Raw genomic sequence first — 18,703 nt, 5'->3', positions numbered from 1 at the left:
TTCCAAAAATAAGTGTTTTCTACCTTTAGAGACAAGTTCAACGATTCTAATTATTGTACCTCGTCTAATTAAATGAGTTCATGGGAAATACGATATGGTTTTTTTATCACACTGCTACTTGACTCTATAAGTCAGCTTACTAGAAGAAAGGCACTTTCTATTTTGAAAAGACAATAAGGGAACATAGGACAGGGCTTAGGAGATGGCTCAGTGGTTAATAATGCTTGCTATGTAAGCAAGAAGATGATTTGAGTTTCAAATCCGCAGCGCCCATATCAAAAAACGGGCATGCCGACCCATGCCTGTAACCCCAGCAATGAGAGGCAAAGACAAGTGGATCCCAGGAACTCACTGGCTAGCCAGACCAGCCAATCAGTGAGCCTGGAATTCAGACACACGCACGCACGCACGCACGCACGCACACTGTCTTTTTGGTTTGTTTTTGTTATTTTTCGAGACAGGGTTTCACTGTATAGCTCTAGCTATCCTGGCTCTCACTCTGTAGACGAGGCCGACCTTGGACTCACAGAGATCTGCCTGCTTTCTGAGTGCTGGAATTAAAGGCACGAGCCACCACCACCTGACTGAGACACCCTGTCTTAAAGGAATAAGGGAAAGACTGATAGAACACACCCTACAGCACTATTCTGACCAATGCACCAAGGGGTATCAGCATGCACACCCCACATAACCATACACTCACACATATACCCCAAATACACCAGACAAACATATAAACACACCAAAAGAGAGAGGAGAGGGGAGCAGGGAAGGAAGGAGGGGAGAGGGAGAAGGCAGGGGGAAGAGAAAGATATGAGAGACCACAGGACAAAAGGGGAGAACCCTCTCTCCACACAAGAAGTGCTTCTTAGAATATCGTTCTTGATTATTTTCCATGTAGAACAACACCCAGCCAGGCTTGGCAGTTAACATCTTTAATCTCAGCTCTTAAAAAACAGAGGCAGGTGGATCTCTACGAATTAAGAGGCCAGCCTAGTCTTTACAGAGTTCCAGGCCAGTCAGCGCTACATAGTGGGGGGGAAAAATCCAACATCAGCCTTGTGATTTTCTCAGAGATACAGGGGGAGAAAGATAGTGATTTGAGGTATATGCTCCTTATTACAAAAGGCTGGTCCCAAATTATCATTGTATATAAAACACACACCCTGCCATTCCCAAGCAGTGTCAAATGTGGGGTGACAGCAGGCAGATACTTCCTTCCTTACATTTAGGGAACCACTGCCAGTCACTCCTCACACAGCATATCCAACTACATAGCACAGGAGTGTCCAATTGATAACAAGAATATAATTCTATTCCCACTTAGCTTCCCCCCCCCCTTTGGAGATGGAAAGGTTTCAAAGCACACAGCTGCCCCAACGACAGCCAAGACTTCTATAATGTGGACTCCAGGAGGACTCAGATCACAACTCTTACTGTGTGTGTGTGTGTGTGTGTGTGTGTGTGTGTGTGTGTGTGTGTGTGTGTGTGTTAGTAACCGCAGCTGTGTCTCCAGGGAGAGAAAGAAAACTGCAGTTCCAGTCCGTCTGAAAGCACCCAGATCTTCAAAACACAGTCTAGAATTTCCTCCCTGACTTCACCTTGGCTGCAGTTATAAGTTTATCGCCAAGGACAGGTGCAGGCTGCTTAAATATAACATGCAGAAAACAGCACAGAGGTCTTGGTCCTGCAGCTGCAGACTGAAGCCATCCTAACGGAAGAGTCGCTGCTCACTAATAACCATGCAAATTGTTGGAAGTGCAAAGTTATTCCCCGCTATGGCTTTCTGCTCTGCTAATACCCCCGCATGATGGGATCTCTCGCTTGGCTACTTGAATTGCTGGAGAGAAAAAGAAAAAAAAAGAGTTTTACCTTCTCAGCCTCACGCAGGTTTCTCTCTGAGAGTCAACTCATGGGATCTAACAGTCATATCTGCCATCACATTTTGATGTTTTTGCAAGAATCAGGAAGGAGGCCTATGCATTGATCAGTATCACAGAAACAGTGAGAAACCAAACACTTTCATAAAAGAAAAAATATGTACTTTTTTTTAAAGACACAATATCATACTGATGATTGGAGTTCTTGGCTGAACCACTGCTGGAAAATGAAAATCTTCTGTATTTCGGCAACAGTTCCAACAGGTGGTTGGAATTCTGGGCACTTGCCAAACCACCAGGAGTTTCTCCACGACTGGCAAGCTACTGTATCACATTGCACACTACAACTGTAATGAGCTGTAAACAGATAGTTCAAATGAAAGAAATGAAATTAAAACAATGATGAACACGCACAAATGGTAAGTCTGAAATTATGAGACTAATGTGGTCTTAATGAGACAGATGAATAATGGCAGGAACTGTGGTTTCTTACTGAGTGTTTACTATACACCAAGGCCTGGTCTAAGCATGTGACATGTATCATTACCCATTCAACCCTCACACTAACAACCCTATGATGTGAAAATTGTTATCACACCCACTTTAAAAGTGAAGATGCATAGACAAGTTGCCCTAGGTCTCACCAACAGTGACAGAGACCCCACTGTAACTCAAATCACCAGTCTCTAGAACCTGCATATGTAACCTCCGTGTGCCTCTGAGATCCAAGTTGAGAAATGAGTGTACTGTTACTATCTACATGTTGAACAAGCTACCCAACCCCCCTGGTCCTCTATTTTCTCACCTACACCATGCAAGACTTTCACAAGGTATGAAGAGCTTTTTTTTTTGGGGGGGGGGGTTGAGGGGGTGGATTAGTAGTTGTGGCTTTTTAGCCTAAGTTGGCCATAAACTTCAGACCCTCTTTGCCTCTACCCCCTGAGTGCTGGGATTAGAGGCATGATTCAACCATGCCCAACAGCTTCCTTAATCTTACTGTTCGTCTCTCTAAAGGAGACTGCCTGACCCCAACTATTTAGAGTAAGCTGAACACCAGGTGTCACCTCCCCCCCCACCCCCACCACCCCACCCCCCGCACACCTCCAGCGTGCAGACAGACAGATAGTATGTGCAGACCTGACACCCCCCCACATCCCCCCACACCCCCAGTCACCAGAGAAGTCACAAGAACCCTCAAGGAAAAGAAACAGCCATCTGAAGACACACCGCCATCACAACGCTCCCTCCCTCCTCCTCCTCTTCGACTTCTGCTTCTTTATCTTACAGGTAATGATTTCTTCACTTATCTTTACTGAAACCTATCATTTATTTTGGCATTTAATCCTTTCTGCCCTCTATTATCCTTACTTGAGTTTCTCCTTAGACATGGCAACACATAAAATAAATTCACTAAAATACTACTGGAATCTTTTACCTGTACTAAACGCTGGGGTAGTTAAATTTTATCTTAACATAAACTACTGCTCATTTAAAAAAAATGTACTATAACTCTACAACCCAAATATAAAAAAATTTGCACATTTCTACTCTTTGAATCAATAAAAGACCACTGCTCAATATTTAAAGGTTTGCTACATTGCACCATACTTAAAAATGCAGTCATCATAAAACACCCTGTTTAAAGGTAACCTTTGTAAGGTGAATTTTAAAGGCGCCTGTAGCATATAAGAAATGGTATTTTCACACACACACATACAAACACGTATTCTCTGCCTCTCAGCAAAGCAAAATCAATTTTAGTGTCAGATTCCCCTCTGATTGGATTTTCCGATTACTTCAGATATACAGAGTTAGCCATAATTTTGGAAAATAGCATTAGCAACCTTCAGAAGAACATAAAATATAATTCATACTTAATCAAGTGTCATATGATCGTCACCAAATACAAGTCAATTTTTAAGACCTACTAAGAATTTGAGTAAATGCACTGCAGTGCATCATCCAAGCCAGACACCCTGAGAACTGCCATACAACACGCCTAGCCTGGATCCTCATGAGCCACGGCAGAGTCTAAACGCAGGAAATGGAAGCCGCCAACAGGAGAAATAACAGTACACCTTCCTGTCACCCCCCTTCCCTTGCTTTTTAATTGAATGAAAAATCTCCACATGAATTCATTAGAAGCCTGATAGCTTTATTAAGCACTTTGTTACTGTGTGCTCAGCAGCGATGCTTCAAGTGCCAGTTAACAGAGCTTAGATGAAAGGGGGGTAAAATCAACCACACTTTGGGAGATGGAGGAAATCTCAGAAAGAAATAAACTGCCTGTTCTCTCACATGCAGAATGTAGCCAGTAAAATAGGTTCATATGTAAACAAATGTACATATGGGTCCAGTATGACATGAAGGAGCAGGAGCAAGGAAGGCTGAACCAAGGAGATGAGAAGGCCTGAATGAGGTGCTGGACACAAGTCAGGCCAGAGGACAGACAGTTGCTTCTCTTTCTAGTTATAATTCTGTATGGACTGTTTAGCTTGTGGGATGGATAACTACATACAACATATCTGATACTGAAAGGGTCAAATTTAATGTGAAACCCCACAGCTTCCATTTCAAACGCCATTTCTAACTGTATGTAAGTTCATACATTGTACAGACTTTGGGTCTAGCTAATTTGGATGTATGATGTTTTTATCTATTTGTAAGTTTTCATAATAAAAGTTTATTTGAAAAAATTAAAGGTGGGGACTCCTAGTATCTGGAGACATTAAAATTAGATGATAAAGGGGACTCTGATAATTTTTTATTTAGTCCTTGGGTTTGTATGCAGCAAACCCTCTTGGTTCCTTTGAACTTGGTTTTACTAATTTTTACATCAACACAACAGCTGTTTTCAAAAAGGGAAAAGGATAAAGTACCTTGTGGTGGTATTGTATTCCCCAAAATATTGTGTACTCTAATAAATTTATCTGGGGTCAGAGAACAGACAGCCACTAGATACAAAGGCTAGAAAATGGTGGCACTCACACCTTTAATCCTAGCATTCCAGAGATAGAAATCCCTCTGGATCTCTGTGAGTTCAAGGCCACACTGGAAATAGCCAAGCATGGTGACACACACCTTTAATCCCAGAAAGCCAGCCTTTAATCCCAGGGAGTGGTGGTAGAAAGCAGAAAGATATATATATAAGGCGTGAGGACCAGAAACTAGAGGCATTTGGCTGGTTAAGATTTTGGCTGGTTAAGCATTCAGGCTTTTGAGCAGTAATTCAGCTGAGACCCATTCCGGATGAGGACTCAGAGGCCTCCAGTCTGAGGAAACAAGACCAGCTGAGGATCCGGCGAGGTGAGATAGCTGTGGCTTGTTCTGTCTCTCTGATCTACCAGCATTGACCCCAATAACTCGCCTCGGGTTTGATTTTATTAATAAGAACTTTTAAGAATTCCTGCTACAGTACCTCTCAAAAAATACTGGAAGAAATTTCCCATTTGAAAACAAAACCAGCAAAAGAACAAGATGAACTTGGGAGGAGAGATTGGAAAGCCTATTTTATACATCGAAGGGAGTGAGACCTAACAGACCTCATACTTTGAGTCTATGGTCAATAGTGGCAACATTCCAGGTGGTTCAACAAAAATAACCGATTTTAGTTGATACGACTCGGGCTGGGGAGATGGCTAGGCAGGTAAAGGGTCTGCCATACAAGCATGGGTCATATCTCCAGAACACAAATAAAAAAGACAGACACAGTGACAGATGTCTTTAATACCAGTTATCCTCTGGTGAGATGGGGGTGGAGACGGGAGAAACGCTGAAGCTCCAGAGCCAGCTAGCCTGAGGTCCACGGCAACAAGCAGTGATGAGACGAGACACTGTCTCGAACAAAGCCGACAGGACCTGAGGTTGTCCTCGAACCTCCACACGGGCTTCCCAAAGCTACAGTGAGAAAGTCTCCAGCCACGTTCCCAAGGAGCCTTCCTTCCCTCCACATTTAAAAACCGCAAAACCATCTCTTAGTCTTACCCTCTCTTTGGGGCTTCCAAAACACTGGCTGAACTTTTCAGAAACCTGGAACTTCATCCCTAGAGAGGCTGGCCCATTATGCAGCTGGAGCCAAGACCTATTCTCAGAAGTTCCAAGGAGATCCTACTACACAACCACACCGTGGGACCAGTGTACTTTGCAAGATCTTGCTTTTCTTCAAAGAACCTGGCATTTTCTAACATGTGATACCATTTTCATGACATCAGCGGGGCAGGCTGCATGTCCCTGCTGAATATCTAATATATGCATATGATAGGCAGGAAAGTGTGTTTTGTGTATATTGATTAAAATAAACTACATCAAATTAAAATTTTGATTTTTTTAATCATTAACAAATGAATCCATGACTCCTGCCTTCAGCATACATGTAATTTACTACAAAGAGAGAAACAAACAGTTAAATAAACAGAAATCCAAAACTACAGTACCTATGAAATGTTCTAAGAGAGCACAGACCAGGGGTCCAGAAAGTGACTCTAGAATTGAGAAAGAGCGGGGGTGGCAGCTTTCCAGAAAGCTGTTGGAAGAGGAAGTAGGAAGAGGAGGTGTGGCTTGTACTTGAAGATGGGACGAAGTTGAGGAAGCAGGCCCAGCTGGACCAGCAGCCATATCATGTCAGCTGCCAATGTGAAGCCCTGGGGCATGTTCAGGCAGGGTAGTGCTGTGATCATATTTTACAACAGCAACACTGAACAGATGATCTCATGGGCTTTCGGGGTGCTGGAATGTTCACTGGATACGTGATGGAATCCATTCTGCCCCTTCCGCCCATCAGTTCTCATCTCTAAGAGTGTGGGTGTCATGCACCTCGACATGCCTACCAAGGACAACTCTAGGAAACAAACTAGAGGTCTCCTCCTCTCCTCCTGGGTACCTCTTTTCTCTACATCTCAATCCTTCATGCCAACCTTGGGCAGACAAGGTGCTAAGGATAGCTTGATGGACAAGTTTTCAAAAGGACAGCATCTTCTTAAGAGCAGCCAAATATTTTTCTATCACCCATACGTTAAGTAGTAGAAGTGGACTGGTTTTTTTTTTTTCCAGTTTATTGAAGAAGAGCACACACAAATGATGCCTCAGAGTCAACACTGAACTACGCTGTAGCTTATCAAATATTTACCAAAGTTCTACTGGGTGAGAAGCAAGGTACTACCCAGGACCCAGAGGCACAGCCACCGCTGGGCAGTGCAGAGGGCACACTCTTGAGCCCTGGGCCAGCTGTTCACAAACTGCCAGGCCACTGCTTCCAAGCCTTCCAACCCCTGGGCCTACTTTCTTGTATTTGGCTTGTCCGCTGTCCCATCTTGCCAGATCTATTGCAAGAATCCAACTCTTGTCTTGAAATTCACTGCTTCAGATCTACCATAGCTGGGGAAATCAGACGGCCAAAATGGTTAGGATTCTCTCTCTAAACTTGATGAAATCAATCCTAGGTGAAAACCCCAGTGGTGTTCCACCCATCAGTCAAACCTGCGACACCTGGTAAGAGTGTGGTCCTGCTGCTGGCAGAGAGGACTGTTCAAAAGCACCAAGGTACTATAGTGGAGAGCACAGGCTTGAAGGTCGGAACACCTCCATTTTTACTGTCTGTGTGCTCTTATGTAGGTCAATTTAAAGAGTCTCTGCCCGTTTCTTCATTTGAGCAAATGGTACTTTCCTGCAAAGTGCTCAGAAAGATAAGAAGATGCAACCCAATTACCAGCACACAGAAGAATCTCCATAAATATCAGTGGCTGCTGCCATCAGCTGGGTTCAGGCAGAAAAGTGCCAACAGGATATGGCTTCAACAGTACCTGCCACAGCTAACTTCCCCTAACCACAATCCCCTGTTCCAGGAAACGACTTCAAGATGTGCTTTGCAAAAGGATGTCCACCTGTTCTAGAGCCCAAGGCCCTGAGAGCAACTGGTGCCCTGTGTCCCAGAAGCAGAATCTCCCCGGTGGGTCTTTCTATATTATTGGATCACACATCTACTATGTGTGGGGCAACTATCACTCCAGTCCTCATCCCAGGGGGTCCATTTATAATCACCTTTTGCAATCATTTATTCTTCAAATAATCTTTGCAAAAAAAAAAAAAAAAAGCAGTCCATCTGCAAAAAGTTAGAGACTGTTAAGTCAAGAGTGGCAATGTGACAGTTCGATCCCTCCCTGGATCAGGTCTCCACCACACCAACAATCACTGGAAAAGTCAACCAGACTTGGTTTCCTGCCAGACCTGGACAACAAACAGCTTTGAGCAAAGACTCACCACTGATGGTTGGCAGACACAGGGAAACAGAAAGGCCGGCCGGAGCAGAAACAAAGCACCCTGCCCACATATACCATTGTATCCCGAGAACTTAGCAGAGCAGTTTCGGTTCAGTTTCTGCCTCATGTCCCCTTACAACAAATCCTGTGACTTAAGGTGGCCTGAGAGATTGTGTTTGTCACCGCAGCCTAAGAACCTGCTGAGCCAGCTCAAGGAGACTGCTAAGTGGCTAGCCACATACATACAAGGTGGTGCTCCACATGTCACCCTCAGCTGGTAATGGCAGATGCCAAAGGGATATAACCCTCATTCTCAAGGAAGGGGCCACAAAGGACATGGGTCAAGGGAACACAGGACTCTACCTCAGAGGCCACCCTCTTCCCCTGCCATCTGCCACCTCCTCCAACCTGAAGACCCCACACAGGTCTTCTACATCCCACAGAGCAATGATTAAGCACCAGAGCACCTAAGCCCAACTCCTTGGGAATTCAGTTTCAGGGAAGAAATGAGCAGAGTTATTTCAGGGGCACAGTTAAAAAAGAGCCAACTTTTCTATGAAACTAACTGAGCCACTATATAGTTGCCTAGACCATGACGGGAAGATGGTTTTAATAACACCACCACCCTAGAGAGCATATTAGCATTTACAAGGTACATTCACATACACTCCACCTCTTTTGATCCTCTTCATGACCCTGTAAAGCTAGTAATCTAATCTCTGTTTCAAGATACAAAAACTAAGGCTGAGAGGTTAAAAACCTAGTCCCGGAATCCTTGTGAGTCAGCGGTTCCCTGGCTCAGAATCCCAGGCTCTGCTTTCTTCAGGTAAGACGAAAAGGTACAAAGGAAAACCGGAAATCTGTATTGCTTCAAACCTCTCAGTGCTATCCAAGAGAGCTACGTTACCAAACAATAAAGAAGGCTTGAAAATAAGGGCATAAACTGTTGACTCTTGGGGTGTGTGTGTGTGTGTGTGTGTGTGTGTGTGTGTGTGTGTGTGTGTATGTGCGCGCGCGCGCGCGCGCGCGCGCGCACATCCCTGGTTTTAAAGACGCTTAGACCAGGGAACTTAGGTTTAAGAATTCCTTACTTGGGGGTCCAGGGTTGAAGAACCTGTCCAAATTCACTTCCCATGGATCATGGGGTCTGCAATCAAAAGGAAAATAGAAGCAAAGGCCTCCACTGATACAAAATGTTAGAAGAAAGACATCTCTCCCAAGCAGGGTCAACAGACCCTGAGATTCCCCAGAAAGCAGGCATTGTTTTGGTGAGAGAAGTCCAGGGCTGCCAGCACTGTAAAGAGACCAGAGAGGTTTTTGGCTGGAGCCAAAACAAAACTTCAAAGGAAACAGAGCCTGGAGCTTCAAAGACCCCCTGCAGGACCAATTACCACCTACAATGTTTATCTAAGCTGTCATTTAATGATGGCTACTTCCCTAACTGGGTGCTCACCCTCACCTTAAAAACACCTACCGCCCTAGAGGGGTGAGGGGTGGGGGATGGGCACAGGAGTCCTCTGCTGTTTTGAAAAGGAGACCTTCCTTGGTCAAGAAGCTGGCACTCTACAGAAACTCATCCTCCAAACTAAGAAAATATAAATGGTTAAATTAGGACACAGCTATGAATTAAAGGGGGGGGGAGTGCTTTCAAAAATCTCACTTTCAAAATCACGGATGTAGGACAGTAAAATGCTCGTAAATAATGTGAAGGGGCAAAGTCCAACTTTCCAAAGCTGTGCTACTTACCAAGGCGGTAGCTCCAGCTTCAGCACGTGGGCAGCTTGGGCAAACAATGAAGTTAAGATTTATTTACCACTGACTAAATAATTCACATAACTGGACAAAGTGTCAGGATAGGCAGAGATAAAACAACACAAACGTAAAGTTGGGTGGCTGAGTCAAACTTGAACATGGCCTAGCTCTGCTAACGGGGTTAGAAATGAAACACAGTGTCGCTTCGCTCTGTTCTGTATCTTCCCCACTCCTCACACAAGCCGGCGTACAACTCTCATAACACGTGTGCTCATGTGTCTGTGCACGTGTGCGGCGGCAGTGCGGACAGGCCTTAGGACAGAAGTCAGGGTCATTATGGGGTGCCTTGTTCAATCACTCCACCATATTTTCTGATGCTAAAACTCATCAATTATACCAGACTGGGTGACCGGTGCACACGAAGAATCCTCTCGTCTCCAACTCCCCAGTGCTGAAATTATAACCATGCATATCTGGCCTTTTACATAGTCATCCAGACTCATCCCTCACGCTCACTGAGCCACAGCGCCACTTGTATTACTTTCAAAAAAAAAAATTGTTTTTTACCTGAACTATGTGTGCCTGAGATTGTTAAGCATAAGCTAAACCACCAAGCTCTACTCCTGGGCCGCACCCCAGCCAGCAGCACTGGTTCTTTCTAGAGCAGTGACTCTCAACCTTCCTGATGCTGCGACCCTTTAATACAGTACCTCATGGTGTGGTGATCCCCCCAACCATAAAATGATTTTTGTTGCTATCATTACGAATCGTAATGTAAATACCTGTGTTTTCTGATGGTCTTAGGTGACCCCTGTGAAAGGGTTGTTCAACCCCCAAAGGGGTCGAGCCCCACAGGCTGAGAATCACTGTTCTAGGCCCTGAGAGCAACTGGTGTCCCATGTCAAGAAGTAGAACCTCCTAGTGGGCCTTTCTGTATTATTGGATCACACATCTACCTAGGGCAACTATCATTCTAGTCCCCATCCCAGGGGGTCTATTTATAATTACCGAAAGCACACAGGCAGGGGACTTTTCAGTGAAAGCAAAGGTCACTTTGAAGAGTCCTAACACAGACTAAAAAGTGGAATCCATGCAGACCAGACTGCAATGCTCATGGATCTTCCCTTCAAGGAGTTCAAAGTTTAAATGTCAGAACTGAGGTCCTTTTCCCACACGCGCAAGCTAATCCACGCCTTGGGAAACATGCGCAAAGCAATAAGAGAAACATCTGATATATGCACGCCTGACTCACTTGCTAACTAATGGGTGGATATTTTACTCTCCAGGGTACTAACGTTTTGAAGGACTTGAAAGTATGTAGCTCCGGGATCTAAAGCCCCTGGTTACAAGATCATGAGTTCATCAGATGTAATTGCGAGCTTGCTTGCCTCCCCTATTCACCCACATTCTAATGTGAGAAATGAATACGCAATTCACTTGCCGAAAAGGTTTCCATGAGCTAAGGAAGGTAAAGTCAAGTAATAGGCATTCTCCCAGCTTGGAAGGAGGGCAGCAAAGTTTGAATCTGACGGACGTAGAGGAGATCTTAAGTGAAAACAGTGATTACACTCGATAGAAGAGGTGTTGCCGTGTTTACGTCTGAAGACGGCAGAATCCAATGACCATGTCGCCTGACCTCAGACACTGCCCTGACGAATGTCCGGAAGCAGCAGCAGGCCGTGGCGAGAAGACAGAGAACTGGGAGCCAGCAAGCCTGGGCTACAGCCCAAGTTCTGCCACTTACAAGCTGGGAAGCCTTGGACAAGATCCCTCAGCACCTCTGGCTTCAGCTTACACGCTGGTATGATGCACTAACAAGATATGCAGCGAGATGGCTGTGAGCAAGGCGGCCCCGGGCCTGACCCAACCAAAACATTTGGCATGGCATGGACACAAAGTCTCTGATAAGAGTTTTCTAGAACCCTGTTCTGTGACAGTAGACCCTCCGGGATATGACGTGACATCATATGATGGGTCATGATAAACCATGACCACCTGAGGGTATGGTGTGTCCTTCTGCCAATTCTATGCCACCAAACTGGTGTCAGGAGGATCAAAGGTAGTCTCCACTCAGACATGGCCGCATCTTAGCAGCCTGTCATGAATTATAGTAAAATCTTTAGGCCCATAACTCAGGTAACAGACACCACTCAACTCCAGACTCAAATAAAATGCAAATATCCCTCCAGGTAGCGATAACACTCCCCCAACCTTAATTCCTTGTGAAACAGGCTTTCAGCTGGTCTCTGCAGAAAGTGGGTTCAGAGAGGGAAGGGAACTTGGGGGGTGGGGGTATCACTTCACCATCAGCACATACTTGTCGACTTCCTAGCTTGGCACAGGACTATGATTTTATTCCTAATCTGTGGTTTATTTTAGAAACACTTTTGTACCGTCACACAACTGTGGGGAGAAAGGTACTCGAATTTTACATCTCAAGTCTGTAACTCACAGTTCCCGCCTTTCACTTGGGAGGAGGAAGACACGTGGCGAAAAGTTAGGCCTGGATCATCAGGACCTTGCTCTAAGCGTCTGTCAGTCAAGTCACTTGAGGACAATGGAGGAAAGAGAGAGAAGAGCCCTTCCGGGTTATGACTTGTCTTAAGCACATCTTCCTTCTTCTGCAGTGGTATGTGAAACCAGCTTGTTTGGTCAATTTGATCTGTTCCCTAAATTCTGCAGGCCAAACAGAAAGTCTCAATAAAATAAAATAAAACATTAAAAAGAAGAACTAGCTAAGCTAAGCACTTTCTGGGACACAAGCACCGTAATTAAGAATGAAAAGAAAATAGGAACTCCACAGCAAGACTCTGAGGATGTCCTTGTAAAGAATTCCATCAGCCCTTTAAGCTATAGGACAAACTGTATATGCATTGTTTTTTTTGTTTTTTGGCTTTTTTTTTTTCCGTCACCTTCCAGTGACCCTTGGAAAGTTTTCATCAAGTTACAGAAATACCAACCACCAGCACCAACTTGGATTTCCAAAGTGTTTGCAGTTAGAAATGGAAGAGTGCTGTGCTGACCAATGAAAACTCCCAAAGGCCCTTCTAGAACTACTCCTAATAGTCATCAGAGTTCTGACTGGTCCCCAAAATTTGCCATCCTTCTATGCCTAAGAAAGAAGAGTACTAGAAGCTAACTGATCACCTACCTTAAACAGGACCTAGCCGGGGCTGGTGAGGTGACTTGGTAGGGGAGGGCACTTGTCTCCAAGCCTAAGGATGTGCATTCAGATTCCCAGAGCTCACCGAAAGACGACTGACTCAAAGTTGCCTCTGACCTCCACATGTGTGTGTGCACAACATGCACTAAAGAAATATTTTTGTTTTTTAAATACCAGTAGCGTATTGAGTGAACACAGAAAAGGGTCCAAAGATCTGCACAGTCTTTTGACTGTTCTCAGCAAAACTGCTTGAAAACAATCATGGGGAGGGAGGGAGGGTCAAAGTAGATGCCACCTCTCATTACCGTCTCTTCCTTCTGGCAAACTTGAAGTTCCCCAATAATGACCTTCAAAGGGATCTGAACTGTGACCTTCATGCAAAGACATAGTAAGGATGCCTGAGAAGCCCAAAGGATTAGAATGGAGAGCATTTCTCCAAGGCCTCACTCCAGATCACCAAATTCCAGCAGAGACTCACTTCAGTTAGCGTCACTTACACCTGTTAGGATGCACAACTGAAAGCTGGGTGTGGTGATGCTTGTATTAATCCCATCACTTGGGAAGCAGAGACAGTGGATCCCTGAGTTCAAGGGGATCCAAGCCTGGTCTACAGAGCAAGTTCCAGGACAGCTGGGGCAACACAGAGAAACCTTGTCTTAAAAAACTAAAAAGAACTCTAACTGGTAAGATTAGGCCTTTAATCTAGCACTTGGGAGGCAGAGCCAGGTGGATCTCTGTGAGTTCCAGGCCAGCCTGGGCTACCAAGTGAATTCCATGAAAGGTGCAAAGCTACACAGAGAAACCCTACCTTGAAAAACCAAAAAAATAAAAAATAAAAATAAAATGGATGTTTAACATAATCTTGGAAGGCTAGATCAAAGTTTACAGGAACTAATTTTTTTTTTCTCTAGCACAAAAATATTCCCATTCACTCGATGGAGCTGGGTCTATGCTGGTGTGATGAATGTGTGATTTTTCACAAAATCACAAGTGGGACAGGAATCCTCAACCATCTGACTTTAAACCTACAGCATCACATACCATCACCAAAGGCAACTATTTTTGGAGTTGAAGCATCTGCTTATGTTCTACTAGCCTATCATGACCAAGGTGCCATAAATTTCCAATTTAATTATCAGATCCGGTGTCCAAAGCAGACTTATACCAGGTTTCGTGCAGAAGCAAATTAAGTTGAAACCTTTTCATAGGCACTTGCTAATGAAGAAGAGAAGTAGCTGAAAATTGATCCCGTCTTTATGACTTCTTACCAAGTGAATGTCTGGAGCATCCTGGAAACAGCTTAAACCCTGGGTAGAAATCAACTCAAGAGATTGATTGGGTCCATGTAAAAAGCCAAACCTTCAAGGACCACTTGCACAGACCTAACTTCAGTATCTCCTCCTCTTCAAAGGCCTGGTGTGGTTAGCCTCAGTGCGGCTGAGGGGTTTTGCATGCACCGCCCACCCCCACCCCCACCCCCGTAAGGAGCACATCAGTTACTCTTATTTCAGACTGTAGCATAGATATATCTACTGTGCCACACGTTGCTTCCAGATTTCTGCATTCTGGTTTTATCCCCGTGTATCCCAACGTCAAAAGCAAAACTGGATAATATCTGCAAGTAACAATTCTGATAATCCAAGATGGGTAAGGAGTTAAAATTTTAGGAATTTCGGGCTGGTGAGTTCAAGTGTTCTGCACTACTAACACATCCCATTAAGTGAAGTTAGGGCTAGAAGGAGTGTAAAAGGGAACATAAACCCAAGGAAAACCCTGTTCAGGAGAAAAAGCAAACCTGCTTTTTTTCTAAATACCTCCAAAGAGGTATGATCCCAAAGCCCTGACCCTGGTGGTCTTTAAACATAAATCAAGAATAGGTGGAAGACTCTGTCAGATTTTTTTGGCCCAGTCACAGAGAGGTGAAAAATTAATTACATTCAACTAGCAAAACAAAGTTGCAAGAAAGCCAGGTCAGCCACACCTTTCTTCATCCCTGCTCTCTAGAAAGCGAAAGCAAGCTTTCCACAGAAAATGTAAAGAATTGATATTTACTGTGGGGAAAAGACCACCACGAAGAAACGACTGGAGGTCAGGACTCAGGATATTTCCCAAATCCATGTCAAGTGGATTCCTAAGGTGCAAGCTCCTCTGTTCTGCTCTTCCAGAATGAAGAACATCGTGATCTTTCTATAAAATGTGGTGAGAGTCCTTCAGAAGACATCAAAAGATCAAGCCCATCTTACCATGTTACTGTACCACACACCAGCCAAAGAAATTCCTAGAAGGCACTGCTTTCTTATAAGCACCCCCCAGAGTATATCAAAGTAGATGTCCTTTAAACAAAGCAGTTTATTTCTGACCATAGTTTAAGAGTATTTTGTGGGGGGAGGGGGGGGAATTTTCACTCCGTTACAATACCACTCAATATTCACACATAACTTCCCTTCGTACGAGGAAAATATAGATTCATAATTGATCCTAGCCGCAGGCTTTTCCTACGCTTGAAATGGGAAGGGTCCTAGGGGTTCAGAAGCAGAATCCAAGTACTTGATACTTCCTCCCACCCTCATTCTCTATGATCAAGTCTGGGGGGGCTTTAATTTCCCTTGCCATCACTCCCACGAAGACCAGAGGGGGGGGGGGAATCCGTGGACAACAATCAAACCTCTCATTTCAGGGCCCCTTTCCCACCCTACCCCTGCCTGATCCAATCAGGTTTGGGAAGCATTTCCCCTATTCTGCATTTCATGAATCAACTGCACAATCGGCCAACCTCTGCCAGTTCCTCTTGTACACTCAGCTGAGAGGTTTCCCCTTCCTTCCCTGGGAAGCACAAGGCTGCTCTGGTTTTTTAACTGGCGTAAAGTGGAAATGCACCATAGGAGCTCACTAACTCTTTCCCAGCCAGACACAAGGAGGACTCTGGGGCACTGACCTCAGCTATCAGGAAACTGACCTGCTAGCCTCGGTTTAAAGCAGATTTGTGGATTCTAACTTTGACCTGAAATCCTATGTGTCAGCTACTGTTAAAGACAAGGAAAAAGGAAGACTGAAAGGGGCTACAAAGTAACCAACTCAGTTACTTAGCAACTAGACAAAACTCTTCCCCTCCGCAGAGGCTAAGGAGGCATCTCGAGCCCATTCAAAGAGTAACAGTCTACATTTATATGCAAATAGATAAAGACAAAGAAGAAAGGGAAATCTAAATTAGCCAGGGTAGTTTACCACAGTGGGCCTGAGGCCCAGATTTTAAAGTTTCTCCAAAGAAAGACAGGGCTTATACAAATGAATGAATGGATGGATGGATGGATGGATGGATGGATGGATGGATGAATGAATGAATGAATGAATGATGAGAATGATGAATACATTCAAACCCACAGGCCTTAACCAACTTACACTCTACCTTTAATAAATATCAATGCTGTGGAGGAAGTAAGAAGCAGTCACAAGTTGGGTAGCTAAAATTTAAATATTCCTCCAGTTAGCAAGAATCTAAAGCTTAGGGAAAAAGATGAAAATTTAAGCCTGGAAAACTCCACGAAGAACAGGTACCCATATTCATGAAAAAAAAAAAAAAAGAAAGAAAAAAAACAGCATAGAGGCGAGTGTCTGTGGACTTGGATAGCATCAGTGTCTCTCCGGGTCTCCAGACACCTCACAAAAACTCTATCGCACCCCATCAGTGAAGCGCAGTTTCCAAACTTGGATCAGAACCCCATAAAATGTACAGAAGACACACGCACGGGTCCTGGATGGTTTTCAAAGTATCACCTTCCTTGACTGGACTGCAGTCAGAGTCTGCCTGAGAAGCTGCTGGGTCCCAGGCTCAAAACAGGAAGCAAGAGAACAGAGAGCTTCTCCGTCTCCACCCGGCATCCCCCCAACCTCACACCTGGACTCAGGCATCCAGGGCCCAGGGCAGAGCCTCGCAGGGCGGGCGGCTGCCCGTACTTACTTCTCGTACTCGGTGTTGTCTCTGTCACAGCGAGAATCCTTGTGCTTCTGCCAGTCTTTGCCGTGCTTGCAAGTGGTGAGGAGCAAGACGTCCTCCCCGTTATGGACGTGATATAAGGCATTCCTGGTGTCTGACCCTATCCCTGTCAGGTACCTCTTCCCCTTGAAGACCAGCATGTACTTCCTGAGAGGAGGGATGGTGTTAAATTTCAAAAAACCCCTCTCCCCTCCTGTCCTGGGATGATCTTTAGAAAAGAGGGGAATAGAAACATCAAAGTTGGGTCGGAAGTTTTCAGTACTGATGCTGGCTTTGGCCAGCATCGCCTGGCCGATGTCAAACCCCACGTCCTCGGTGTAGTCAGGCCAAGTGCCAGAATATAAATTAAAAATTAAATGATTCCTACCATTGTTCCACAAGTGGAGACTCTGCACTTTGGATCTCAAATTGTGCACATACTGAGGTGATAACTGGTCTCTGTCTAAAGTATCCAGACTCAGGACAAAGAGGCACGCCTGGCTGGGGTCCGAGGTGTAGAACCTGGAGCCCTCGATGGCCGCTAGAATGTTTTGGTAACTTTCGCCGATTTTCTCCCCTTTCTGCTGCGGGTAGACGTAGACTTTGAAGCCGTTTTTCTTGCAAAGGGTGAAATCGAAGCAGGACTCCATGCGGCACTTCTTGCCTTTGTAGATGCTCGAGTTGGCGTCTCGCTTCTGCCGGGGGGAAATGTGCACGCTGGAATCCTCGTTTTCCAATTGATCCCAAGGAAAGAAGGGGCGCAGAGCGTCCGGGAAGCGGGGCCAGAAATGATCCGGACTGGGCTGGTGCAAGCCATTCCGACCACTGTGCTCTTCTCTCCGGCTGTGGCTCCTCGATGCCCTAAACTGCACGCCTCCAAAATAAAACAAAAGGGCGAGACAAGAGCCAGCTGAGAGCAGGATGAAATAGCGTTTTTTGGCCTGCATGTGTCCTGCCTGGGTCAAGAGGATTGTAAATAAACACAAGAATCACCCAAGTTTCCCAATCAACACTTTCAGCTCCAGTCCGCCATCTTCCCGCCTGTAAAGACTTCAAACTCTCCGCTCCCACCTTCTCTGGATGCCTTTCCCCAAGCCGTGGACTGATCCAGCGCATGTGGGCGATTTCTTTAACTTTCTCCCCTTCGGTCTTTCATCTTTGGGCTGCACAATGCACGGGAGAGAGCCGGGCAGAAGGTCTCGCACCCAGGGCGGGCGAGCAGCGGACTGTAATTTTCTTGCATGCAACAAGACGGAGGAAAAGAAAGAGAGCGGTGAAGAAAAAGCTCCCGATACCCAATCAATGGCAAGACGAAGTGCCTGCCTCGCCGCTCGGATTCCTCTCGGCGGCGTGGAGAACGAGCCCGGGGAAAGCAACTTCAACTCATCCACACTCCCGTGCAGAGCACTACGGTTCCAACAAGTCAACCCGCCCCGGCTTCAGCCGGCTAGTGCATCTTGCAGCTGGGGCGCCGTAACCTCACAAATCCCTGCATGTCTCTTTATTCCCTTCTGCAGCGGCTCCCACACTCCGCCGGTGTTTACTCCTGCGCTCACGGGGCCGGCTCCCCGGGCGCGCGGCGGCCCGGCCGGCTGCACGAGGCGACGCGGGGCGGCGGCGGCGGCGCGTCCTCCCCGCGGGCAGTGCCGGCCCCGAGCGGCGCTTCGCAGGCCCCGCGCTA

The 18,703-nt window shown here is 45.6% G+C and overlaps 1 protein-coding gene across 1 annotated transcript in view; it reads right to left on the bottom strand.

Annotated features, from left to right (window-relative positions):
* Ext1 (exostosin glycosyltransferase 1) overlaps positions 1–18,315 on the bottom strand; it is a 286,667-nt gene extending 268,352 nt beyond the window's left edge. The window contains exon 1 of the mRNA XM_006982394.4: positions 17,008–18,315. Within this exon, the coding sequence (XP_006982456.1) occupies positions 17,008–17,969 (962 nt within the window). The 5' untranslated portion in view covers positions 17,970–18,315. The remainder of the gene's footprint in view (positions 1–17,007) is intronic.
* Between the last annotated feature and the right edge of the window lie 388 nt (positions 18,316–18,703).

This window comes from Peromyscus maniculatus, chromosome 20 (genome assembly GCF_049852395.1).
Source record: "Peromyscus maniculatus bairdii isolate BWxNUB_F1_BW_parent chromosome 20, HU_Pman_BW_mat_3.1, whole genome shotgun sequence".
NCBI classification, from domain to species: domain Eukaryota; kingdom Metazoa; phylum Chordata; class Mammalia; order Rodentia; family Cricetidae; genus Peromyscus; species Peromyscus maniculatus.
The sequence above is the reverse complement of the archived record's forward strand: the minus strand, read 5'-3'. Positions and strand labels throughout refer to the sequence as shown.